This window comes from Phoenix dactylifera, unplaced genomic scaffold (genome assembly GCF_009389715.1).
Source record: "Phoenix dactylifera cultivar Barhee BC4 unplaced genomic scaffold, palm_55x_up_171113_PBpolish2nd_filt_p 000077F, whole genome shotgun sequence".
Taxonomy (NCBI): domain Eukaryota; kingdom Viridiplantae; phylum Streptophyta; class Magnoliopsida; order Arecales; family Arecaceae; genus Phoenix; species Phoenix dactylifera.
In genome coordinates this window covers 1,220,909-1,247,772 of record NW_024067676.1, presented here as the reverse complement: position 1 = coordinate 1,247,772, position 26,864 = coordinate 1,220,909, and the positions used below count along the sequence as shown (strand labels likewise).

Here is a 26,864-nt window from a genome sequence, read left to right as displayed (position 1 = left end):
TCCAACTGTTGTTGAAGTCAGCCTTCGACGTTCATCGGAAGACTTCAAAAGTTTAGGATCCTCTTCTTGTCCATAAGTTTAAAGCTAGGACAAATTATCTAAACATTACTGCTCATATTTCTGCAAATGCAGCATCTCGTCTCATAGTTATGCATGTTAATAAGAACAGATTTTGACATGATAACAGGGATTTCACACTCAATTCAATCATAAATAATACTGCGATGTAATCTGTTTCAAAAATAGTTGCCAGCGAGCATCCAATTTGCTAAGCTTTAGAAGTACCGCTTGTCATTTCATAGTTCATAAACAAGAGCCACTGTAGATCATAACCATTCGCACAAACTGATCACAGGCGGCAGCAAATTAAAAAATAGCGTTACAATTATAATCTTGCTAAGGAACATACTGTTACCCTGTTCTAATATGCTTTTTTTGGTCCTTTGTTGCTTATAGATGCACAGTCATTAAGAGTTTAATCTTTGTTCACACAAGCCAAGCAGCATGCAACCGAATCTTTGTTCGATGCTGTTTACAATGCAATATGAAATTATGTAGGGTTTTAAAACTTGCTCATGGATGCACTACAATAGGCACAAAGTTGAGTTCAGAAGTTTGCTAACAAACGGCAAAGGCCAGCCAAAAACTTAGCTTGTAACTTTCCTCAAAAATCAAACACATTTTGCGATCCATACAACATGCAGGAAAAAAGAAAATGGAAGAAGAAAAAGATAGCTGCTCGGTCTGACATGAAAAGAAGACGAGCTGTACATATTGGGCACAAATATTCACCAACAGCACATTCAATTGCGCTATGGACTGTATATTGTACCTGCAATAAATCATAATCCATCATATATGCCACATAGTGATCTTCGAAACTAAAAATCTTGGGCTTATTGCTGGAGAACAGGGAGGGTTGGACGTGGCCTGACAACATTTAGCACCCCTCTTGCAGTTGCCTGTAATGAAAACAAAACCAGTTGAGCATTTCTTGATCTACTGCGATATTTGGTTTTTTTTCGCTACACTTTATATAAAAGATTACCTCAAAGAAAGAATTGAAATTTAATCGCATGAGGAATTGTCTCAGAAAAGGTGCTCGTTGGCTACCAGCAAGCCGGCTGCTCCGTAGTATTGTATATAGAGAATTGGATTTCTTGTTAAATTCCTGAGGTACCGAGAATCGTTAATCAATATAAATGATGGATGGCACTCTCGAGGGAGCTTTAATGCAGGCACATCTCAAATTATAATATGTTCTCAAATAAGAGGTGAATGCATGACAAGCTTGTGTTCTGTTGAAATCAATATGTTTGACTAATATTTTGATTAAACAACAGAGGAAAATTGTTTATTGAAAAGCAAAAGAGAGAACACTGAGAAATGCTCGTGTATCTGCAATTCGCAGTAGATAGCCTCAGAATTTCCACTTGTGCATTCATGAATGACAAGTAACTTTTCATTTCAAACCATGTGGAAGTTTCAAGCAAGGAGGATGAAACACATGCTGCAGACACATTTAACCAGAGTGAGATGATTCAAAAGCAAATTCTTCAGCAAAAAGGGACCATATTTCAAATATGAAAAATCATCAGAGGTCCTTAAGCAGTTTTCTTATAAAAATAAAAAATAAAAAATAAGTGGCTTGTAAAACGATTATGTGCTGCCTACAGTTATGTTAGCCATTTAAATGTTAATAACTCAACCTAGCTGATTAACCGCTTGATCTACCAAACCATTTAGACCATAATCTAGCAATTAATCTTAAATCATAATGTATCCAACCATCAATTTTGTATCAGTAGTACAATAAAAAATATATATATGAGCAGACATACTAGTCTATACATTAACATAAATTCGATTATCTTTTTATTTTATTTTATTTATTTTCCTTTTTTGTTAAGGGGAGTGAAAGCTTCAATTTTTATTTAGAGATGCAAGAAAATAAAACCAGGAGTATCAGCATTTACAAGCTAAACTAAATCATGAGATATAGGGGAAAGCCCACTGTAATATCTTACTTATATGTCCCAGAGCATGAACTCCATTAAATTTCCAGATTTTTGAGAGCTAAGGCATATCAGGATGGATATACAAGGATGTCCAAGGCATTAGTCAAATTGGTGGAGTAATCTGTAACCCCATAGCGGTACTTGACATGGATCAATGATTGATTTTTGACAATCTGTCTTGACAATGACTGTCCCAATCATGACTGTGGAGGCCTGAGATGGATACCCAGCACAACCAGCTCAGGTGGAATGATGATGTATCTTATAATCTAAAAGAACATGGACCTCCAAATTGTAAGGTGCCTAATGCTTGCCAATTAGGTATACAAGACAGATGAACATATTTAAGATTGGAAAAAATAGTAAAACCTTATAAACGCTACTTTCTATTGATTTCAGGGACATAATTAATTCACGGGATGTAGGATTTATTAAGAACTCTAGCTACCACACACGGTCCTATTACCACACACAGTCCTATTAACTCCATGTTCTCTTAATGTATTAAGGTTTAGGTCTGCACCATCAATATCTCAATTTGCCATAAGTTGACCTCCATACAGTATGAGGCATCTTTAAGCTAGTCAATGATAAAACTTTATATGTCATTCTGAGATATGGCTACACCTTTGCAAGCTATATACTAAAATATGCATGTATCAATGCATATATACTTCTCTGATTTTACATTAACAGTGAAAAAATTGCACTTCTTTCATGTGTTTCTTACAAAAAAAACAAGCTATTGAGATTGAAAGACAAATCAAGACTATACAAAACATCATTGTGAATATGCATTGTAAGGATATAGTTATCCACACATAAACTAGATTCACAGATGCAGCCTATCTATTTAAGTGTTTTTAAGTCATTTTTTTTGTAATATAATAGGTTAGAGGTAGGGAAAAGAAATAGTGTTAGGTTTTGTCTCTTTGATTGTAATATTCTAAAATTCTCATTATCAAATTTAGCTACTTCTTTCTCGAAAAGAATTTAGAACAAGAATCTACAAGTACTGTTATTAGCATGAGATACTACATATCAGTAGGAACTTCAGCAAAGCAGAATAATTTGGGTATGTGCAAGAACTTACGTCCGGTTGGAATGGGACAATATCCATGGTACCATACCATTCTGACAAGAAAACCTGACCAGGACAGGTGCAGAACATCGGTTCTCGCTTGAACTGGGACATCCCAACCATCCCAGTTGTGTCCCGACACTTGGGATGCATCAAGACAGTCGAAGTCAAAACAAAGCAGTATGAACAGGGACAGAACGTTTTCTCTTTTTATTCTTGTTGTTACTGACTATTTCAGTATGTCCCATACATACCATCCCATCCCAGTACCTTATCGTCCCAGGAGTAAATTGAGATGCCGATACCAAGATTTAGACCCTTGGATATATGTGTTGCAAAAGAGGATGAAGTACCCTTTCCCTTTAGGCCCAAAACAGAGAGATCCAGATCCAGTCTGGGAAGAAGCAGGATTTTACTACATGGCCTTCTTACCATACAACATCCTATCAATATGAGGTAGGCAGGTTAATAATTCAATTAAGCTCATTTGCAACACTTTCACAAATTTGTGTCAGTGCCCTAGTGTTGCCTGTAGAAAGACATCTTACTGCATATTGCTTATTTAACAATGATGATGCTGATTGATTACTGCATAATGCCAATATACTTCGATATAGAAATAGCTAACAAAACCTTCATGGCAGACCACACCTTTGCATCAATAAAGTACTTGTGTAAACTGCAAACATTACATAATAATATGTCAAGAAAGCCCTGTAAAATCTCTACGCTTGAAATCAATTAACATGACTTGGATAATGTCACTGCTGCTCAAGAGCAGGTGGGTATTTCGTGGTTGGAAAACAATTTTGAAAAATAAGAAAATCAACTAACCCTACCAGACAACTTCACATAAAAAAAAATAAATAAATAAAGATAGTGCAACTATTTTATGATGGCTTTATCAAGAGGTAATGGAGTCAAGGTTTATAAATAGAGTTGCCATCAATTGATGTTTTACTTTGAGAAGTCCCATGCAGCAAGCTTTTCTCATATCAACTATCAGTCTCCTCAGTTATATTAAGTGCATCTTGCCTCGTTTTGAATTTTGGTAGAAAGTTGAATCAAAATTGGACAGCAAAGTGACTATCTTGTTACTTGTATAATCAGTGCATGGGAAAAGCTGGATGAAAAGAAAGCTCTCACAATACCTCAGCTATATGATCCAGTTCAGCTAAATTTGGATTGATCTCGTAATTTTCAATGTTCCAGCAGAACTGTACACAGAGTTTCATAATGCTGTCTAAAATTCTAGAAACAGACCCGATATCCAGAAAGGATTGTGAAATCAAAGCTGACAAGTACCTGCATGTAACACGCAGCAATATGTTATGAGCAAGCACTCAAACATATAATTACAAATATTGACTTTACGAAAATGAATAACAATGATTGATGCAATGGAAAAGTATCCATGCTTGAAAGAATTTTGCAGAAAGAAAAAATTATGAAATTTCTATTGGAACATGTAACATTGCAAGAATGAAACAAATAGTAAAAGCTTCAATGTTCATAATGACAGCTTATAAATGCTGACAGGCTTCCTCATCTTTCCCAAGATACATGCATTACTTCCAGTCTTCCAGTGTGATGGGTTTACTTTTTAACCTCCTACTATGATGACACACCTGCCCTGATCTCATCTATATGCATGTTTGCAGAATAATCAATTCAGTGAAGATAAAGGCTGCAGCTAATTAAAATAAGGTGCTTGCTGGGACAAAGAAATTTTGAAAAACTATGGCATCATGTCAAACTCATTCCCTACTTATTCACAACAACCAATTAGGTGTTTTCGAGTCTTTCCCTCCCTTTCCTGCATCCTTCTAAAAGAAACTAAGCCCAGCTCTTTTCTGGGCCAACTCTGGCTTCCACTGCAAATGACTGCACCTTCAGAATTGTTTTCAAATCTCTCAGGGACAACAAGCATAACCCTAGATTTCTTCAGATGCACTTTTATTTCTTACCAGTCCCTTCTACTTTTACAACTGTACCACACAATAATAGTTCATATAAATGCAATACACTAGTTCTACTACAGAAATCTAGACAGTACTAGTTCTACTAAAGAAATCTGGAGAGAAAACATATTGGAATTGATTCACAATTTTGCAATGTAAAACAAGAACAAGTTACACTTTCATGCATTGTTGAAGGCTCGAAGCTGTATCAACTATGTTTGTAAATAAGTTGACAAGCTTGACTTCCATGCTCTGATATATGAGCAAAAAACTTTTGAACTCCTAATATATGTCAGCATCTCCATCTTCTGGCTTCCAGTCTCTTAACCCTCAATTAGGCCATTAAGTCATTAAAAAACTAACCACTAAAACCACCTGTAATTACAACCACAGCCTAGCCCCATGTAATCTAACCTGTGAATCACCAAAACACCCAGCACCACCATTGTCACACGATGGATAAACAATACCACAATTACCACTACCACTGCCATTGTCATTACTTCCACATGTAAAGTAAGAAACTACAAGACTAGCAAAGTAGCGTACAACATTGAACTATAACAAGGGAGGGGGGGGGGGGGGGGGGGGGGGGGGTGGAATAGTTACATACTCCTGATGAAAGCCCACTAGCTCTGTAAAATCATGAGAATCTTGCACATGAGCTTGCAAAACATTCCATTGAGACTCAATAACATCGACCTGCAAAAAACAATAAACTCTCTATGACAAAAGACCAAGCATTCTACCTAGTGGATCAAATTTATAAGAAGGAAATGGCATAAAAAATATAAGCAAACAAGGACAGCTAAAAATTTAATATATGAAAACACTCTAATGGCTCCAAGAAAAATGCATTATATATGTATGATTTTATGTTGGCCATGGTCCGTACATGTAAGGATTGGGTGCAACATTGTGCACATCACATGGACTGGCCGAGCCAATTTCAGCTCAGTTTCGACCTAATAATGTAAATTAACTCCTTTTTGTATTGTTTGAACATTCACCTGCATGAAAGCATAGAGTGCACATATCTAGCTCTCCCAGATAACTATTTATTGAGCTATTGGGTGCATGCTCCACTTAATAATACATGCCAGGTACCAGTAGATTGTTTATATAAAGGTTCGCCTTATCAGTATCGGACCCCGTACCAGTGCCACACTAGCATAGTATCAATACGGTATAATACGAAATTTTTTTGGCATATAGAGGATCGGTACGCCACCGGTATCGTACGGCATACCATGGTTTATCGTATCATACCGAACCGAATGGTACTGAGCGTACCGTATCGGTTTGGTACCGGTGGCATACCGACATTCGGTACATCTGGCGTACTGAATATCATACCGTACCGATACTCAGTACGCCAATATGGGGTCCGGTACCGGTACAATGAACCTTGGACTTTATACACATATATACAAGATAAAACCTTCCACATGTCCAAGTTTCACTTCCTCCTCAACCCCCAACCACCCTCAACCCTTGCTCTGATCTCCACCACCTAACACCCTCCAATCTTCCTCTTGCTCTTAACCTCCACTCCTTTGCAGCCCTTCTTGCAAATTGTAAGCCCTAACCCTGAATCCAAAGGCAGCCCAATCAACCCGCATCACCTTCAGCCATCAGCAGGACTCCTCAACTCTGATCCCTAGAACTAACCTATATTGGATCAGGTCTTTGGATGGTGTGCTGTTGGATTGAACTCGGAACAACCCCAAACCAATCCTAATCTGACCTATCCACAGGCCTGGCTCCAACATATAAGACATCATCATGCAGTTTATGTGGGTTTCTGAAGCCAGAAACCCTCCCTCTACACATGAAAAGGAAAAAAGAAAGTTGTGCATCAGTGCAAATGATTTAAAAATCAATGAATGACATGATAATAATCTGTATATGTCATTCTACTTTAACCGCCTAATAATTTAAAATGTATTGGTTTTATTGATAATACCTGGATATAAAATTGTAAATTTCTAATCAAGAAAGTCATATGCTCCCTAACACGCCACATAGGCCTACAGCGTTGCCGACGCTGTTGGGATACTGAGCCATTCTTGCGATCCTTGCGATGGTTAGCAAAGTCAGCATGATCTTGATGCATTGCTGCAGCCCATGATCTCTCCAATTCCATTTGTGTTCTCTTGAGTCTGATCAAATACTGGAAAACCTTGAGGTACCTGAATTACAGTCACTGCTTTCGCAAATAAGAGGAACGAGGGCAACATCACCATAAAATAATTTAAGGATTTTCTTTAACCACAAAATTAGAAAGAATCTTTCTTAATGCAGTTCAAAGCTATATTGATCATCTTGTCAACACTATATTTGGCAATTGATGCCAATCATGAAACTTACTTAGAAAGAACCTCCTGAGTGAAGACCAGCTGCAATGGCCAATCAATAGAATATTCAAGTGCAATGCCATCCCAAGCATCAAGTGACAACTCAGCAGAGGCTCTACCTTGTGAAGGAACTCCCAAATTTCCGTCAGCTTGAACCTTCATCTTTAAATCCATTTGAGAGGTAGCCATATTAACTCCAAATGAAGACATTCTGCAACAGAAGATATCAAATTCAGATACAAAACTTTTGAAACATTTCCAAGTTATAATATCATATCTGCAATGAGAAAAATATGATTATTAGTTCAATAAATTCAAAATCATAGTATCCCTTCACCAACCTCAGTGATACTCTAGAAAAATATTTGTCTTCATCACCTATGGTCTTTAAAGCAGCCTGCATCAAATAATGATAACAGATGTAATTTTTAAAAAAATAATTGCAAGAAAACAAACAAACCCCTGGTCCCCTACCCACCCATCACTGGATCTGAAACCAGCCCCTGAACAGATAGGAATCACTAAAGGACCAGCCAAAGACATAATTTGATGTAAAATCAAATGTTCAAGACTCAAGAGACAATTCAAGATTTCAAACTGGAGACAATAGTGCAAAATCAATAATTAGTCATCCCAAAATTAGTTCCAGTTGATCATGATCTAGAACATTTAAAATACCTAGCCACCAAAAGTCATGCATTTTGGACATGTCCTACTCATACAAAAAGTGAACATAAATAGATGGTCTCAATGTCTTAATATGATCATTTTAATCTATAGCCTAGATGCATCCAATATAATTTTGGTTCATGCATGTTTTAAGATGCGTATATCATGATCGACAGCATCAATTTTCAATTTAAATATACTATCATACATTTTAGCACACTAGCATTGTTGGTCGCCATTGATTTTATACCTACTTGATGCATTACAAGGATCGCTCCAAAAGATATATTTTTAATTTCTGGACATTTTCAGTGTTCTAGATCATGATCCAAGTTGGATGTTAATTTGGATCACCCACCATTGATTCTGCACACTTAACTCCACCATGAAAGTCTTGTGTACTCCAACCTGTATATCTATGTAAGTACAAATATACATGCATACATAAATGTGATTGCAAATATAGGTTGTACCAAGAGACATTGCAATCTTACCAATTGAAATGGTACCATGAGATCTGCTTCAGCGGTTGATTGGCGAGGGGGTAGACGCATTAACTGACGACTCTCCTCAAGAAAACACTAATGGTTGTCACGCAAGGTGCATATGACATTAGGTCTCAAACAAATATTATAAGACATTTCGACAATATACGGGAGTCAACAAAAACATGTATACTATAACCAATAGCTATAAGTTGCAACATTACAAAAGAAGCAATGCATGTCGATATGTACTCACTATATATAACTTTATTTGGTACTAGAGAACAGAAGCAATAAGACTAGTCAACCATCAAGAAAGTCTCACGACCTGCATATCTGAGTCCTTGAGGTATCTTCACAAAAAACATGAACACAAATTGGACTTTTGAACTTCATAAAGTAACCAAAGCCAATGATAGCAAGCTAAATTTTCTTCAGTGGTAACTAACAAGAGTACTCACATACCCTGATATAAATCAAGAATTGAGGTATCCATCCATACCATACCATATGAACAATACATACCATATCAGTAAGTTATCGGCATGACATAAGGGTGTATACATCTATGTTGTCTGTGTTGGCCCTCACTTTGTACAGGCCTATCTGTTGCAATCATTCTAAATCTTCTCAAAATTTTCAGAATCAAAATTTCTAGAGATAATGATTCCCAACATTTAAAGAAAATAAAGAAATGACATCAAATTAGCATGTATAACTCGTATTTAGAAGTTAGTGTTTACCACAAATCCACCAAAACTGACCATGCTTTTGAAGAGGCAGAGCCAGAATTTTTGTGCAAGGCGCCATGTCTAGCTTAGAAGCGAGTTGGACTGTGCATCTTACTTTTGTATTAAATGCCCTCATATACTTCTCCATATTCCCTCTTTAATTCAAGACTAAGAAATATAAGAAACTAGAAGTACAGGAATCGAGAAAAAGAGTATACAATTACATTTATTCTCCACAATCATATTGATGTAATCATCTATATATTTGGTGGTTATGTGTTAAGGTCGAGAACTGGAGTTTTATGCTCGCTATCGAGGTCCTAGCTTGTGCTCTTATAATTCTTTGCAGAAAGTTGGAACGATTTTATGATATCCAAATAAATGCAAGTATACATAATTTAGTTTCATGGTGGTTAAACATAGATCCCTTACAGAATCATCATTTCATGAACCCTTGATTAGGTCTGGCAATCAGTCAGGTCGACCCATGATCCGATCCGATTTGGAGATCCATGGTTCGGTTTGGGGTCAAAAATCACGCTGTGTTCGGATTCCATGTTTTCTGACCTAACCCAACCCTCTAATACCCAAGTTTAATTTGGGTCAACAAAAAATAGACATGACTTGACCCAAACCCAATCCAGCCCAATCCGAAAACCTGAATTAAATAAAACCCCTTCTCCTTCACCCTAAATGTCTTTTCAAACAATCGAATGAACCTTATTTTAACTAATCCCTCTCGAATGAACCTTCTTTAAACCAATCCCTTTAACAACCCCATCTCGCCTTACCTATTTTCACTTAATTACATTTAAGCATCCATTGTATGTTTTGGCAGATTCTCATTTATAATATTCTCAAGTATATCAACATTTATTTTTTAAAATTATAGCTTGCAAAACTTGGACCTTAAAAATGATCACTTTTTTAGATTAAATTTAAAAAGTTTTTGAATGGATATTCATGTTTAAGCTGGCTTATTAATTTTATTTAAAAAATTTTAATTGTTTATATTTAATTATTACTCCTTATATTTTTAGCTATAAAATAATAGATAAAGGTTTGACCCAGAGATCCGATCCAACCTGGTCCCAACTTGGATCCAAACATTTCGCATGGGTTCCGAGCAAGGATTGCCGAACCGGTACCAGGTGCTGTACCACTCAGCGCTCGGTCCAGTTTGGTACCGATTCGGACCGGGCCGAACCGATCACCAAAAATACCATAGCGCGCATGTTGTGGCAAATCAAATCGGACTCGGTGTGAACCGACCAATTCGGCTAGGTTCGCACCGAGTCCTAGCCGAACTGGACAGATCCGGTCCGATTCCGTCCGGTTCGCTCTTGTACCAGCCGGTTCCGGCCTTGTAGGGGCCGAAACCATTTTGTATGCCCGAACCGATCCGGTGATCCAGTCAGAAACCGGCTCAGCTCGGTTCGGCATTTTTTAGTTCCGAGTTATACTTAACCCCGACCAGATTGAAATGACCTGTTGGGTCTAGAATCTTTTTCATGGGCCAAATTTGACCCAACCCAATCAACCAATGAGTGGTGTATGGGTCCAAAATCAAGACCTGAACATGAAACCAGGCCGGTTGGGGTCAAGCATGCCTCAATTCGGCCCGATCCATTTGCAACGCTACCCTTGATTGATGTCCATCTATTTAACCAAAGGATCAAGAATTTAAAAAATTCAAAAAAAACATTGGAAGTCTAAAAGCACAGAGTCACTTAAAGTGTCATGTTTCAACATTATTGAAACCATAGAACCAATAAATAAAGTAAGACATAAACCTAAAATAATTGAAACAAACCCTATCATCAGATTTAATATAAAATTAATCACATAAGAAAAGGCAAAAGTATAATCCTTGGGACAACATTTCAATTCAATAGGAATTTAAATTCTAAAATTTAAATAGCTTAATGTTAATCTTAAAAGAATATGAATTTAGAACCGATAGAAAGTAAAGCATATTTAACTCTACTCATCATATATACAATTGCATATTAAAATTATGCAATCATTAAAGAATTATCTCTAGAAGGGGAAGGGGGTAAACAGAAAGAGGACCTATATGATAGGCATAACCAAGAATGGAGATGGGAATGTGCCATAAGTTATCAAGTTTTAGATCGAAAAGGAGATGTATTACGTCTCTAGATTCAACCTCATTTAGTTGTATCACCTTTTTTTTGTTTAGAACATTCCATTGTTTTAATATGTTAGATTCTTTCGAGAACTAGAGTCTAGCCGATAATGTTAATTGTTAAAGATCTGATTGAGCTGCTATATTTATTCATTTAAGAGTAAATCGAGGCCATGTTCTTAATTTGGTTGTGAAATTGCATTTTATTTAGAAATAGTGGGAGTGTGGGACCATTGTGCATGTGTGTGATATGGGAGTTGTCGATTATATTTTATCACAATAAAATCCCTCATACATTGGGAGTGGTTTGGGCATTGAACCATCAGTGAACAAGATCAGGGGTGGTGGGAGGCCACATATTGGACAGACACTAGTTGGAGAGGGGGCCAAGGAGAGAATCCAGTGCACTTGTAAAGGGCTTTTACTGATCTGAGGGGTGTGCTGAGGCGGGTGGTGGGGTGGGCTGGGGATAGGGGCCATGGTTCCCCCTGCTGTACTATGGATCCGCCCTTGTGCTTTCAGTCTGGTCATAAATGGAAGAGAAACATTTCGGTTTCAGAGATTCAGATGAAACTTCAAACAATGGTCAAAACAAAAAAAAATGTGGAAACACCAATGATTTTAGAAGAGAACATTAATACACAGAAGCAATTGGTTCATGTTTTCGGGCTTTGACTGTTGATATCTCAATGGAGAACCATGTGTTTCTTAATAATTGAAAGAGACATAAGAAGCAAACAAAAAGACAAAACCATTCACTATATGCACATGTACAAAGCAAGAGACTTCATATGCTGCCCAGTGTAAGTTTTCTAATTCAATCTGTAGAGACGCGTGCAGAAGTATACAAAAGGTACATGTAAATCTATAGAGTAGTTTATTTGCTCATATATGCAATTAGCTCCCACAGACTAAATTTAGAATATGGGACAGGAAAATTATTCTATACTAATAGGATCATGCGGTCATGAAAAAGAATGTACTTGCTCTGGGCTTTCTCATGGCCGAGTGTAGTGAGATGCCGGTTCACCCAAAAAAAAAAAAGAATGTAATAAAAAATAAATGTTTGCATAAAGTTTCAGAACAGGAAACAGCACTTTAAAAGTCTGGTAATCATATTGTCATGTTCAGAAGAATAAAGGGAGAGATATGCAACTTTAGAAAGAAAAATAGTAGCTCCTTACCTGAAAGAAATCACCTTTTGCTAATAGAAAATAATCTTTAAGAGCCTTCAGGTGGCCATTCAAATCAGCACGTATAACAACAAGCTGTTACAAACATGACGAAATTACAATAGCATGTAAAGAGGAACTAAAGTACAGATATGTCATGTATGGAACCAACAGCCATTACCTCCCAAAGATGATTTGCTGCAATCGTGCGAATTGAACTTACAGCAGATTCAAACAACCTCTTGTGAAATTCAGATGATTGCTGCATCAAATGGGAAAAAAATATGGTGCATTACTTAATAAGCTTGACATAAAGAAAAAAACGTGTAGAGCTAAATAGACAAAAGAAGGAAGACAGAAGTATCCCCATAACTAGACAAACCTAACTAAAACATAATAATACGAGTATCGTGTAAGTTTATATTTAGCCCAATAAAATTGTAAAATATTCAAAACCTTTAACTCTTGAAGCATTGCTTCAATTTTATCAGCCTCAGATTGTGGAAGTAGTTCTTCTGCAATCAGACTGGTACCCTTGAGCAGCTCTTTTTGTGGAGCAAAACTTCCTAAAAAACCTTGAACCCTATCACTTGCTTTAGGTACTGACTGATGAATAAAGGGTTCCTGCAATCTGAAAGCTGGACTAGGATTCCGAAGAACCCTCACTGCTTTACCAGCAAAAAGAATTGATTCAGCAACACGCATATGTATATACTCCGGTAACATGTCCTGCACGAAGATTGCAATGAAGATCACTGGATTGGTAAAACAGAAATGCCATAGTTACAAAGGCTGTACAATGATGTAACTGCAATAACGCCCATTTCTCATTACATCTCATTTTGCTGCTCTATTTCTGTCTTTTAGCTTCTTTAGGTTGTAGTTTAATCTCATTGATCTTCAATCCACCAAATGCAAAGAAAAATGCTATAGCTAAACGGCTAAAATTATGCTATATTCACATTGACTTACTGACTTTATCTGATGTGCAATATATATATATATATATATATATATATATATATATATATATATATATATATATATATATATATATATATATAATTTGATTTCATGTATCTGCTGTTTCACATACATGCACCACATTTTAGAGCATGCTCATAATCCTCTGGGGGGAAGTATCAACCAAAAATATCAAAATTTGCAGGTGACAAAGCAGGAAATCAAATTGATCCAGTGGACAATTTAATCTTCCAACTCAAATGGGATTTCCCAGCACTGGGTTCAAGTAAAAAAAGAAACCCACTCTAACTTTAGTGTTTCCCTAGGCTAACAATCAATAATTTACCCTTAAGTTTAGAATAAATAAATTTTAATGGCATGAACCTCCAAAGTCTAGATAGTGAAAACAAAAAATATCTCTGATTAGGACTACCGTGGAGCTGCAGGAAGTTGTATTGTGTGTAGTTTTACAGCTTTAACTTAGATGTCTGTAGCCACTGATCAGAAGAAACTTCAGCCGTGAAAATAATGGGGTTAAACAAAAACTAAAGAACATATTTTATATCAACCTAACTAGCCTACTCCTGAAGTGGGTACCCAAGTAGATTCAGCTGTGAGAACAAGAAAGTAGGCTATTGCAAATTCTAAGTTGAGGGCCAGCCGTGGAAGCATTTGAACTTAAAATTAAGTGATAGCTAAAAGTAATGACCATAAGATTTTTGCTTAGTCGGTAGTTGTATTTTTGCAGTTAAATGATGTATCAATTGTAAAAACAACAATATAACAAATGCAATAATATTTAAGTTGGTCTTCACTGTACAAACTACAGAAAGGTACTGGAAAATTGAATCAAATAATTGGCTTGAAAAAGTGGGTGTAATGCAAAAGAAAGACTCCAGATAGGGTGTAGCAAGGATGTTCCATAGCTGAGACAACCCAGGTAGCGGACCTAGTGTGTAGCCCAAGCATTTGCACAAGCAACCGTCACCCAACCATCCTTTGTTTAATCTACTTCATTTATATTTTCAGATTTGGTAGTTTTCAGCAGAATGACATTTTATAATACTTCAAGGCATATACAGGGAAAGCTACACATGAGCACTCAGCTCTTTCTTTAGTGCTTTCAGTACATATTTTAATATGTAAAATATATATCAAAACTCATACATAAGAGCATAATAGTTGTTATGACATACATCATTGTTGTCTTAGCCCAAATGGAAGAACACATTCCACACTGCAGTTGAGCTATGGTTCAGCTAATTGTTGGTTCACTATGTGGTAGCGCCAACTAAGAAAAAGATGATAATGTGCTTGTGCAGAGCGTCCAAAGAGACACATGCATGCATAGACAGAGAGAGAGGGGAGAGAGAAGGATTGAGTAGAGTCTGTAGAAGGCGAGATTATTAGGCTTCTTTGATCATCCAAATTTTGTGAGGCTGGAACTTAGGTATAGGGTTTTGAATGGAAGACCTCCTTAGCTTCAAATATTAATTATTTAATATAAGATATTTTCATTCTCTTTGGATACAATATGATTTCTTGGAGCCTAATCTGACTTATCTCGTCCCCATATTAGCATCCTTGTGTCAAAAATTAAAAAAAGAAATTAGACAGTACGTATTTATGCATGTCTGTACATCTTTCTGTATGTATATAAAGGGATGACTTTAATGTTCGCATTAAAATCTGCATTACAGTTATAAGACAACTGCCCAAGTACCCTGGAAATAATCATAGCATCCCCAGATATATAGTCCAGGTTCTAACATGCAAACCCAAGATGGACTAGTATTTCATGCCGACAAAATGGCTTATAAATTACAAATGTTTGCCTCAAATATGAAGACAACTCCCTATAAATTATAATAGTCTTGTCATCCTCAATCTTCATCTAAAGTATTCCCAAATCTAAGGGAATATTTGAGGGCCGCTCTCTCCTTGCATGAGCCTAAAACCTGACCAATAAGGTAGGTTCCCCTATTCACCACCTAAAGTTGCCTTATCCAGGAACTTGGCTTCACATAGAGGGCTGATTTCATCCTTATTATCAAGCTTAAGTATTTTTTCTTAGTTGATATCTGCACATTTGGCCATTTGAAATCTTCTTTTTCAGTATCGCAGATCCACCTCTTTGCTTTCCAGCTCTTCTTTAGCTCGCCTCCCCAGTCTGATCTTTATTGTTGGCTCCAGTTCAATTTTCCCACTTAGATTTTAGATATTAGAGCCTTATTTCTATTTTACCCATCGGTTTGACATATTATCTGTTTGACTTTTTCCACACTCTTTAATGCGTACCTCAAATTCATGATGTCATCTAAGGTTAGGGCTACAGATAATAGAGAAATCAATCGAGATCTACAATCTTGACTCTGATTTATCACTGTTATTTTAAATACTATAGACATATTGCTTTTGCCTATCAGATGTGACACTTTTTCCATTCTTCTTTTACATTCCCATCAGTGCATGGTTATACCAAACCCAAATCACGAGGATAAGGCTAACAAATATTGGGTGAAGGCGTTGGAGTCTACTATTCCAACGCTGTTTCAGAATATAGGAAAACCGAATAACAGAAGCAAAAAACTCATGATGTTATGTTGAGGTCCCATCCACTGAAGAGAGTAGAAATAGGAAAAGGTGGAATAGGAGAACATGAGGATGGAGGATTAAGCGTGTTAAGCAAGGTAGATTTCAGATCTCATTGTTCTGCAGATCAGATGGTGCTAACATGGAGAAAGATGAGCACATGAGCAGTTATATCCTTTGCTCGTTATGAGCTTGCCCCTCTTAACTTAATATCACCATACAGCCGATATTTTCCTCTAATATTAGTGCTCACAGCCTACAACCAACCTCCTTTCTCAGTAGAAAAAGTGATTACCATTTGCTTGCAGATTTTGAATGGCCAGTTGTAAAACTAAGACCTAGCACTCAAATTTTGCATTGTGGCTGTCCATCTGGAACTCTTATCATGACTTAGCAAGTTTTATGATGTCCTTAATAAAGTTAGCCAACTCTTTATCCAAACAATTGTCATTGCAAGGTCTAATATTATGCTTAAGTGCTTATGCTTACATGTAGAAAGTCATCTCCACCTTTTTCCTTTCTTTTCTTTTTTTCTTCCCCCTTTTTTTCTTTTTTTTTTGTGTGTGTGTGTGTTTTTTTTTTTGTTGTGGGGGGGGGGGGGGGGTGGGGGGGGGGGGGGGGGGGGGCGGGGATGGGAAGTCGGGGTGTGAAGAGGCTTTTCTACTAATAAAAATTTAGTCCATCAAAATAATGGCTTAAGCAAGAAATGAAATGAAATAACTGCAATTGAAGTAGATGTCATCAACCAAAAATATTTCAAATGAAGTATGTGTAACAAAAGCATACCAAGGATATGTGGAACCCCAAGTGCCAATCAGTTAGAGTTGCGTCATCAGCTGATTTATGCGTCAACTTTTCAATTACATCAAGATGAGATGATTTGCCTTCCCCATCCCCATCATCTTGTCTGCAAAGTCATAAAAGGAAAGGTCTGACGGCTACAAGTGAAGCAAAGTTGAGAGATGTAGCGACATCAACAACCAAGAAGCAAGGTTCACACTACCAGTGCATATCACCCTGTGCTAGGTATACCATATAACACCAATACCAAACCGATACTGTGTGTCAATATGTCGAACCAACCCCCATACCAAGCATGCCGACAATATATCAACATGGCAACCGTATGGGGTCCATTACTGAGATTGTGAACCTTGTTAAGAAAAATTATGTTGCGTCTCGGATAGACCTTACAAATCCTTATTTGCATAATAGTCCTAAAACAAGCTATAACATGAAGATAGAGGCAGTGTCAAGAATAAGTTCCCATAGTTGAGAGTAGGTGATATAATACATGACTCTGAAAAGGCAAACAAAAGGGATAAAAAATGTAGGCTGCATAACCTTTCTGATCATCCAATAACTCGCATGCATACTATTCAGTTAATTTCACCTTCTTAGGACTTATGTTTAAGTAAAGTTGCTTATCAATTAACACACATTAGCCTCATATAATGAAGCTTGTGAAACTTGTGCCAATCAGGAAATCATGGTCTGTAAGTTCAGCTCATTAATAGTTTGCCTCAGTCATGGTCCCATACTTTATTTTGTTAATCAACTGGTTGTATGCTTTGCTGGTTTTCACTGCAAATATGTAACTTAACTGATTAATGTGCTGGCATATGTTGATAATTTACTAGTCATGTTTTATTTTTGTAACCTTAACAGCAGCTTTCTTCCTTTTTAATGTCTGATGCGGGAACTCCATTCTTCCGAGCAATATGTTTGTATCTGCAATGAAGATACATATAGTCCTTGGGCAAAAGTAACATAGATGTAGCCTAAGGCAAAATGTGGAAACCTGTGGTGATAATCTAATCTATTCATCACATGGACCAAAACACTAGTAATTTGAAAATATCCCAAGTGCTGTCCATGGTTCAAACAAATTATTTGTCTTCTCATAGAAAAATTGTTCATTTTCCGACCAATTGATGACCAAGAAACTAAAATTGTGTTTCTAGGTATTTTGGATAGGGTATATCAAGCAGAACAGTGTGCATACATTCATACATGTATTATATAGAGGTCGACCAGAATCTGTTCGACTAGACTTTGAAGTTGGATCCACTCAGTTATGATTTGATGATGGAGGTCCAACATACATGTTCCGACCCATTGGATCTAATCTACTACCTCCAAACTGCTTACGCATAAAAAAATTATGTGATTTAGAGGGCCCTAGCCTATGCATCGAGTGGTAAAGAAGCATGCATTGTTCCATGTTATTTGAGCTATTTATTTTTTTATCACTTAATGCATACACTAGGAGTCTCCAAATCATACAATCTTTGGTGTCTATAGAGTTTAGAGGTAGAAGATCGCATCCAAAGGCTTAGATCATTGCAGTCAGACCTCCATCATCTGGTCAGGACTGAATAGATCCTACTTGAAATCCGGTCGACCGGATTACACATACATATGTACATGGATATGTATGTATGTACATACATAAAAAGCCCAACTATTGAAAATCTCTAGGTACCAGCTCATTTTGAAACCTATGGGTTGATACATCAAACAGCTGAAACAAGATTTCATTCAGTTATACCTCTGAATCAAAAATTCTCCATGCTGATCTTGAAGAATTCCATAAATCATCCAAGATGCAAGTTGATTGTACATGACCTGATGTCCATGCCAAAGGAGCCTATGCTTTCGCAAAAGACAAACAAAAAAATAGAACTCAGTCCAAATCTTAAATGTTTCTGTAACAAGATGCATGTGTCTGAAACATAAGCCAGTCTAATGACTAAATCCAGCATGGAGAACTTCAAAATAAAAAGACAAAAGTTGATAATCAAACATATAGCTCACATCATGATCCAAGTGAATGTATAGTCAGGTGATGGAAAGGAGTGCAGCTTGAAAAATATGCACCACAAAATGCACAGGAAATAAACCGAATTGCTATAGACAGCATTGCAACAACTGACTACTAGTCAGAAGACAACTTACGAAAAAATGACAAGCTGGAGAGCGGAAGTACTTTCAACCATGACAACACATAATGTTTAAAAACTTTCACGTGCAGATTACTTTTCATTATTGTGATAGCTACGAAGCAAGCAATACCACAAAGTATAGATCTCATTAAAATATCAAACGTTCCAGGCAGATATGGCTGCCTATCTCACTAACAGTCACTTCAAAAGAAGGATGCAGAAAACCAATTTAAACATTCAAAAATTGCAGTTTGTGGTATGTAGTTTACGTGCTCAGTCCCATAGGACTCCAGTGCAGCACCAAGCAAATGAGAAATAACATGTTTACGCACGCATCTCCAAGTTTTCGGGTAATATTGTAATGCATTCCCTAAAAAGAAAGGTAAGGAGCTGGCGACAATCTTAGATTCATCAATTAATTATTATTACTGAACAAGAGAAGCTACTAAAAGAAGTGCTTCATTTTGTAATTCCACACTACACAGCAACATGAAAGTTCAGATCTGAACCCTTCTTAAATATTTACACGTATCATGATCTACAAGTTGCCAAAGAAGTCATGCAGAAGTCCTTAAGGTAGTTTCTCTGGTAAGAATATTAAGGTAGTTGGATTGTTGGTGAACGTTACCATGTTTCTATCTAATAAAGTCAAGCTACTTGTATTGTTTTAGTAGCATAAGACAGTGGTATAATCAATTAGTAGCAATGACAATGATGAAATAAGAAACCAAACATTTTTCTTGGGCAACATGTTCAAACAACAAGATTTGCAAAAATTAAATTATTTCTTGCACATCAAAGTGGCATGTTCAAGAAGTAGTTGGTCTCAAGAGAGTTTTATGACTAACCTCTCAAGCAAACTGGTAGTGTCTAGTGTCAGCTGCTAAACCTAAAAAAATGTCCATGGACCAAATTCTTAAGTATTTGTTTGATCATAAGAAAATCTAGAGGATCCAGAAAGATATCAACAAATAGTAGGCTACTTACTGAAGTATTTAAAAATTATAGAAAAAATCATATTGCATTATTCTAGGTATTATATATCACTTTATGCATGAAACCAGATCAACAGAGTGTTTGGATATCATGATAGCTCAATGATGCACTACGACAAGGCTTTGTATATAATTCATGGTCATCTAATTGTTGAAGCATTTACTCATGCTGGTTGGGCAAGATATCCAGTAGATGGAAGATCTGCCACTGGGAATTGCAAGTTCATTGGCGGAATTCATGAACATGGAAAAGCAAACATCAAGCAGTTTGTTTAAATGCAATAATCCAATTAAAGCTTGGAGATGGAAGAGAGTTTGAAGATAGTTAACTATTGTAAAAAACTTGACAGAGTCTAAAGGCAGAAATCCTCTCATAACTTCTCCCAATAAATTGAGCTGAGGCTATGCGAGTTCTAAACATTATTATGGTAAAATCTTAAATAACCTTCAAGTAACTGTAATGTGACCTAGACCACCATAACTCTAAAGACAAACAGTATCCAAAGGGGAAAGAAACAAAGCCTACATAACCCTGAATTTAGTCATGATTGCCTTAATCAACTGTCTGATGCATTATAAATTCTATAGGCTAAAAGAAATATCAAAATTCTTTGTGATGAAAAAAGTGAGAGACAAAAAAGTATTCATCATATATAGAGGCTTTTAGGAGAAACTAGTCCATACCTTTGAATGCAAGCTTGCAATTCAGGCACCCCACAGTGGCACCGTTTGTGTAGAAAGTTGAGAAGCTGTCCTCCTCTAATATCTTCACGTTCCATTTCCACGATGAGCTCATAAAGAGGAGGCAAAAGGACCTCGAACTAAGGGAGATTTGACCAGTTATGAAGTGGCAACAAGGTCAAACATATGCATAATCAATAAACTATGTACAGCAAAATAAAATGATTGAGGAGGAAATCACAAGCAACACTGACTCCCAAGACCGGTACTAGCACGTACACATCGACTACGAAAACCACAAAAGACACTTTGCCTTACATCATAGTAGAAAAAGGTTTTGCAAGTATGAGATAGCGAGAATTATCTAGCATACCATAGAGAATATAAACCAACAAACCAAAATAAAATTGTATGCCCATTTAAAGAAATATTGGCAGTGCAGTCCAAAAGGTAATTCAAGTGGCAGCAATAATGTATATCAAATAGGGCATTTTCCAATATGCGTGGAGTAAGTTATAACCATAAATATTATCATTACAAAAATAAACAATACCATTTTTGTTCTTTTGTTCCATTTGGTGGCTGGCTGACTGCACCAAGGTACACTTAAAAATTTACATAAGCCCTTGCATGATCATAAACACAAGTATTTCAACCTAGATATGTCATACCGTACCAAACCGAACGGTATAGATTATAACGTACCGTACCGATTCAGTACCGATAAACGGTATAGGGGGCGTACTGACACCCGGTACGCCGAACCGGCTCTGTACTGGACGTACCGATGTAGTAACAAGGTGGCACAAGTACGAGACCCGATACCAAGACAGCATATCTTGGTTTCAACTCTACATATCATCACAAAATTGTTCCAACTATTGACCAAACCATACATGATGATTTAGACAATATCACTGAGAGAAGTGATCAAAGTTCAGCTTGTCCCTAAGAGTAGGTATTTGATGTTTTAAAAGTTCAACTATATTTTTTTCTCTGTATATTCTTCAAGGTCTTCTCCCATGACATGAATCTTCTAGCAATTCAATATGGTGTCCAAATACCAAATCCTTATATCAAAAGTAAGTTCATTTATAATAATTTAGCCAGAACCTTGCAAGCAATATTATATATTTTACCAACAAATAAACAATATTATACATTTCAATCAATAAGCTAAGGTCTGAAACTCTTTGTTCTGCAACTTCTAGCCTTTGGGCATAAGAGCAATTTTAATATGGGATCGAGTCCTTTAAGAAATATCGTGATATAGAAAATTTTCTCAAAGACTTCCAGAGAAAATACTCAAAGAGTTCCACAATGTGTTTCCTACAAAAGACAAATTTCAAATATAACAATACAGGAAAACCACATAGACCTAAAGCTTATCCCCTTTGCATTTTAATCATTTCCTTGTGACTCGTCCTAAAACTAGCTTTCCAGCTCTTGTCCAGGTTAAGCGTTAACCTCCTCGAAAGTAAACGAGAATTTAATCACAAATTTCTCTCCCTCACAAAAGGCTAGTGTTGGAATTTGCATAATCTCTAGCAAATTCTTTTCCTCCCTCTTACCTTCCACACATACATCTCAACTAAATCTACGAATTCACCTTTTATCACCCAATAATCAATTTATGAAAAAAATGATTACATATTTTTTTAAGCTTAATTATCCAAGAACCTAGTCTCCAAGCAAGTTCTCTCTTTCAAGCCCCCATCTATTAAAGAGTTACATCAATGAGTTTCCAATCATTTAAATTATCCAGCTAATAAAATTTCTTTTACACTCAAATCCTTGAGATGTTTCAATCTGATTGACTCAAAGATCTCCAATGGCTCCAATATGTTGTATTTATGTCATCCCGCTACGATGGTAATGAAGTCAGCAATCCTTTGGTCCACACTACAGCACAATTATACACCATACAAACGGAGTTAAGATCTAATAGTGTGGCCCAATTTAAGGTCCATCATTAGCAACAAGAAACCTCTATCACGGTCAAATTCTGACTCTAACCAATTCAAGTGAACCTATTGCAGGCCAAGAAAAGGTCTACCAAATCATTTCCTTACAAACATAAAAGGGTGACATACTATCCCATTGTTTGAAACATGGTATGCAATATCATACTAAACTAGCCAGTTTGGTCGATTTTTGTACCACATGGACCACAAAGTGGGATGGATTGTGGTCTCAATATGGGAATTTGCTCAAACTAGTAAAAGTCAGTAACTACCAGGCCGAACCACTTAGTTCTGAGTAGTTCCAACTCCATAGGGGCCCCGTAGGGGTTCAAATCCTTAATAATTGAGAGAGAAAGGACCTCACACATTTTTCTCCCTCTATTTCAAGGTAAGAGAGGAGAAAGAGAGGATAAGAAGAGCAAACAGACAGGGAGTGGAAATAGTACAAGAGGTCATATCCATGTATTTCTCTCTTTCTTTTCTTTTTTCTATTACGTTCCATAGATGAGCAAAAAGTGAAAAAAAATGGGGAAAACTTTGGCATGATTTTGTTATATATCGTAGATCTTCATCAAATCTATGCCATGGCATAACTTTTGATTCTTTTTAATATTTATTTTGCTTTTTATTAAAAATATTTTTTGGATAAAGAATAATAGAAAAATAAAGGAGATGATGAGTCCAATTATTAGCATCATGCTTGAGGTCTAATATTCTACTTCTGTCTTTTTTCAGAAAGAAATTTGATTAATTTTGGCATATTAACTGCTTCTGAAATAAAAGCCCAGGTTTAAAGTAATTCTTACATTAATCAGGCTATTAGTGCTTAATATGGGCTAAAATATATATGGGTACCTTCTATCAAAGGCTACATTAGCTATAAGTAAAATTTAGTTTTCAAGATTTTATCTAAATTAAATATTATTATTAGTAAAAAAAATGAACATTTTATTAATTTAAAGAACATAAAAATTTCTGGCATGTAAAGATATTTCAAATATACATTTTGGAGCTTGTACCCTATTTTTTCGATAGTTATGCAGTTTATACATAATTTATGTAATTTTAATTAAAAATAATAATGCATTGAAAATTTATGAAAATTTATAGTTTAGAAGTAATTTTGAGGCAACCAGCACTTTTTTAGTAATTCTTGAAAAATTTCTATATTTTGAGCAGTTTTAAATTAAAAATTAATTGACCTATGAAAAATCATGGATAATTTGCAAAGGCATAGTAAAATTGATGCAACCTTTTTCTAGAGTTGATGATGAGTGGTTTTAAAAATTTCAGGATAAGAATATCAACAATAGAGTTGAAAAGCAAGAAGAATAAGGAACAAAATATCAAGTGACCGCAAAGCAAGAAAGTAAATAGTTGTCACCAAAGGAGGTGCAAGTGGTGCTCCTCCAAGTGGAGGGGTTAGGGTCACCAGATTGAAGCAGCACCTGGCTGGTAGGTTTTCTAATGTTATGCTTTGTAGAAAACATGCCTAGGAGATCCTCAACAACAACAACCTCTTTGAGACTTCAAGGCAGGGAAGAAGAGATCATAGAAAAGCAAGCCGATTTGAAAATGGTGCAGTCGGGCCACCATGCTACTATCACTCTAGGGATCCAACAGATAAAAAGATCTCCAACAACAATGACATGGAGGAGGCTCAGATTCCAACTACCATCACAGCTAGTAGAGAGGAGCAGTGGCAAATGGACGGGGTGGCCACGCACAAAGCACAATTTGGATCCTCATAATACAAAAGGGACCCCAAATTTGGGTCTGCGATGCCAGATCAAGTTTTGAGGAGGACCCAGCCAGTCAAAGTTCTAGGTGCCAGATAGAAACCATCCATGTTCAAGGCCTTCAATGGTAGAAAAGGCAAGAAGAGTAGAGATTTGTCAAGATCAAGAGCGAGCATTATAGATTTGGATCCATATACCTTCCTAAGTAAATACAGAATGCAACAAATAATTAATAGCATGTTGAAGAAGAATGATACGTGGAGGACTAATGGTAAGTCATTCCACTTTAGCCATGTCCCAGCAAATGTCACAAGCAACATATACTACAATTGCATCTGATATTCTTTCTTTCTTCATAGGCACAAAATAAGTTCCCTAAAAACTTTATCATAAGCAATTTCTAAACCACTAAATTCAGTGCGTAGGTTCTTCCTCTTCTCTTGAAACTCTTGTCAAACAACCCCTATCCAACATGACCCAATCAGCTATAATATTAGGCACATCCCATTGTACTATACATGCATGCCTTTGAAATGTTTTTTCCCCTTTTGGATCAAACATTCATAAGAATGCCTGTTTTACTCCACTGCATGTTTTTTTCCTACAAATATTTAAAAGAGAATCTTAAGATTGTCCTGTTAGATGATCCAAACAACGGAAAGGAAAATAAAATGTAATAAGGCTAATATTCATTTTTAAGCAATAAATCAAGAGCTGTCATTGCCATCAATACCTGCTCAAGAAATAATGAAAAAAGGGGAAGAAAGGAAAGAAAGAAGTTTCAAGTTTACCAGCTTATGAAAATTCATACATCAACAAACCTTGTTGAGGCCTTGAGTTACGGTTGCCAGAATGGGCAAGGGATCTGACAACAAATTCTGCTCAACTTGCAGAACAGCAGACCTATAAACCGATAAAATCTCAACAATGCCATTGGCAATCGCCCTCCGATAAACACTTCCCTTCTTTGCTTTTCCTTTCTGGGTCTCATAAGTTCCATGTAAAGGAACATCTGTTGCTGAATGTGCTGAACTTAAATTGCGGGATCTTTTTGCAAAGCAATCAAGTTCCTTATAGTAGAAGCCTAATGGTATGAGCCTTTCAATAACACTCCTGTACATCAGCATGCTGTTACATGATTAGAGAAGGTATATACGAACCATCTCATTGTATCCATCACTAATTAACAGAACATTAAAGCTCAATTCACAAAAAATGTGAATAAATATCAATAACAGTTACAAAAGTTCCTACATAAATAGGAGTTAATTTTGATGTTAATCTATATAGATTAATATATGCACCTCTTAATGTACAATCACTATTAAAAAAATCAATACAATAACGATAAAAAACTCTGGTTGACAATCACATATTTGGTCAAAATTTCAATACATAGGCCTTCACCTCAGACATGTAAAATTTTTTTAATTTTTTATGGAGTGACCGCTTGAATTATTATTTGTTGAATGAAAACAAGAAATCAATTTCAACTATTTAAAAAGCCAAACTGAGTGCAGCACCTTTTTGAAAAAAAAGGAAAATCCTAAAAGGTGAAGCATTTCACCACAAATAATGCCGTAGCTCTTTCACCTTATAGATACCAGCTACCCCGCAAAACCCCAAACCACAGCATACACTTCAATTAATTCCTCTCACCAAACCAACTGATGCCCTTCTATTTAGAAATCCTTAAGAGGAAAAGAAAAAAAATCGTTCGATCATGGTCTTTCACCATCAACAACGCTAGCAAGGCTTTTTCCCTTTTGATGCCAGCTCCCCACAGAAGCCCCAAAATGTACTACATTCTCGAATCGATTCAAAATGTGCTACATTCTCGAATCGAATCATCGCACCATACAAAGAAAATCGTCGTTCTAATTTTTTCAAAAAAAACAGAGAGAGAGATAAAAGATCGGAAAAGGAGATCATAAAACTCGAGATATTTAAATGTAAACAAGAAAACAACGAACCGATTAATATCTAGATTCCACCACTCACAAAACCCCAGAAACCCCAGGATACTTTGTCCAATTAGGAAGGAAACGGAGAGAGAGAACCATGGGGAAGAGAAGAGAGAGGGATCGCAGACCTCTCGGAGGTTTGGATGAACGAGAGATCGGGAGCGAGCTTGAAGGTGGGCTCGTCAAGGATCTGGGAAGGATCGGCGAGGCCTAGGGTTTCGGCGCGCTCCCGCTCGTCGATGACGAAATCCCCTGTGTAGCCGAGGAGCGCGAGGAGGAGCTCGTGCAGCATCTCGCTCTCGCTGCCTGCTTTCTTTTCTTGATCCCTTCAGCGGGAAGTTGCCATGGGGAAGGGAGCGGGCGGCATTTTACTTCGAGATTTTCTCCCAAAGCGAAAC

General features: G+C 36.6%; 1 protein-coding gene across 1 annotated transcript; it reads right to left on the bottom strand.

The window, feature by feature from the left end:
- Positions 1 to 557: 557 nt before the first annotated feature.
- On the bottom strand, positions 558 to 26,864 carry LOC103723206 (gamma-tubulin complex component 4). Its single transcript, XM_008814052.3, has 16 exons — positions 26,595 to 26,864; positions 25,324 to 25,615; positions 20,803 to 20,939; positions 18,730 to 18,828; positions 16,965 to 17,085; positions 13,080 to 13,352; positions 12,805 to 12,885; positions 12,636 to 12,719; positions 8,581 to 8,667; positions 7,759 to 7,814; positions 7,431 to 7,628; positions 7,027 to 7,252; positions 5,674 to 5,762; positions 4,251 to 4,404; positions 1,049 to 1,171; positions 558 to 962 (listed from the first exon to the last, which is right to left on the bottom strand). The coding sequence occupies exons 1-16, from the start codon at positions 26,756 to 26,758 to the stop codon at positions 897 to 899; spliced, it is 2,250 nt and encodes a 749-aa protein (XP_008812274.2). The 5' UTR covers positions 26,759 to 26,864; the 3' UTR covers positions 558 to 896.

Bases quoted from the DNA above. Each gene is read 5' to 3' on its own strand.
- LOC103723206 (XM_008814052.3), bottom strand. From the start codon at position 26,758: ATGCTGCACGAGCTCCTCCTCGCGCTCCTCGGCTACACAGGGGATTTC. The intron at 20,940-25,323 runs GTTTGTTGATGT...AATCTCCCTTAG, and splicing joins TAACTCAAGGCCTCAACAAG to TTCGAGGTCCTTTTGCCTCC. The intron at 7,629-7,758 runs GTTGGTGAAGGG...CTTCTGTTGCAG, and splicing joins TTTTCTAGAGTATCACTGAG to AATGTCTTCATTTGGAGTTA.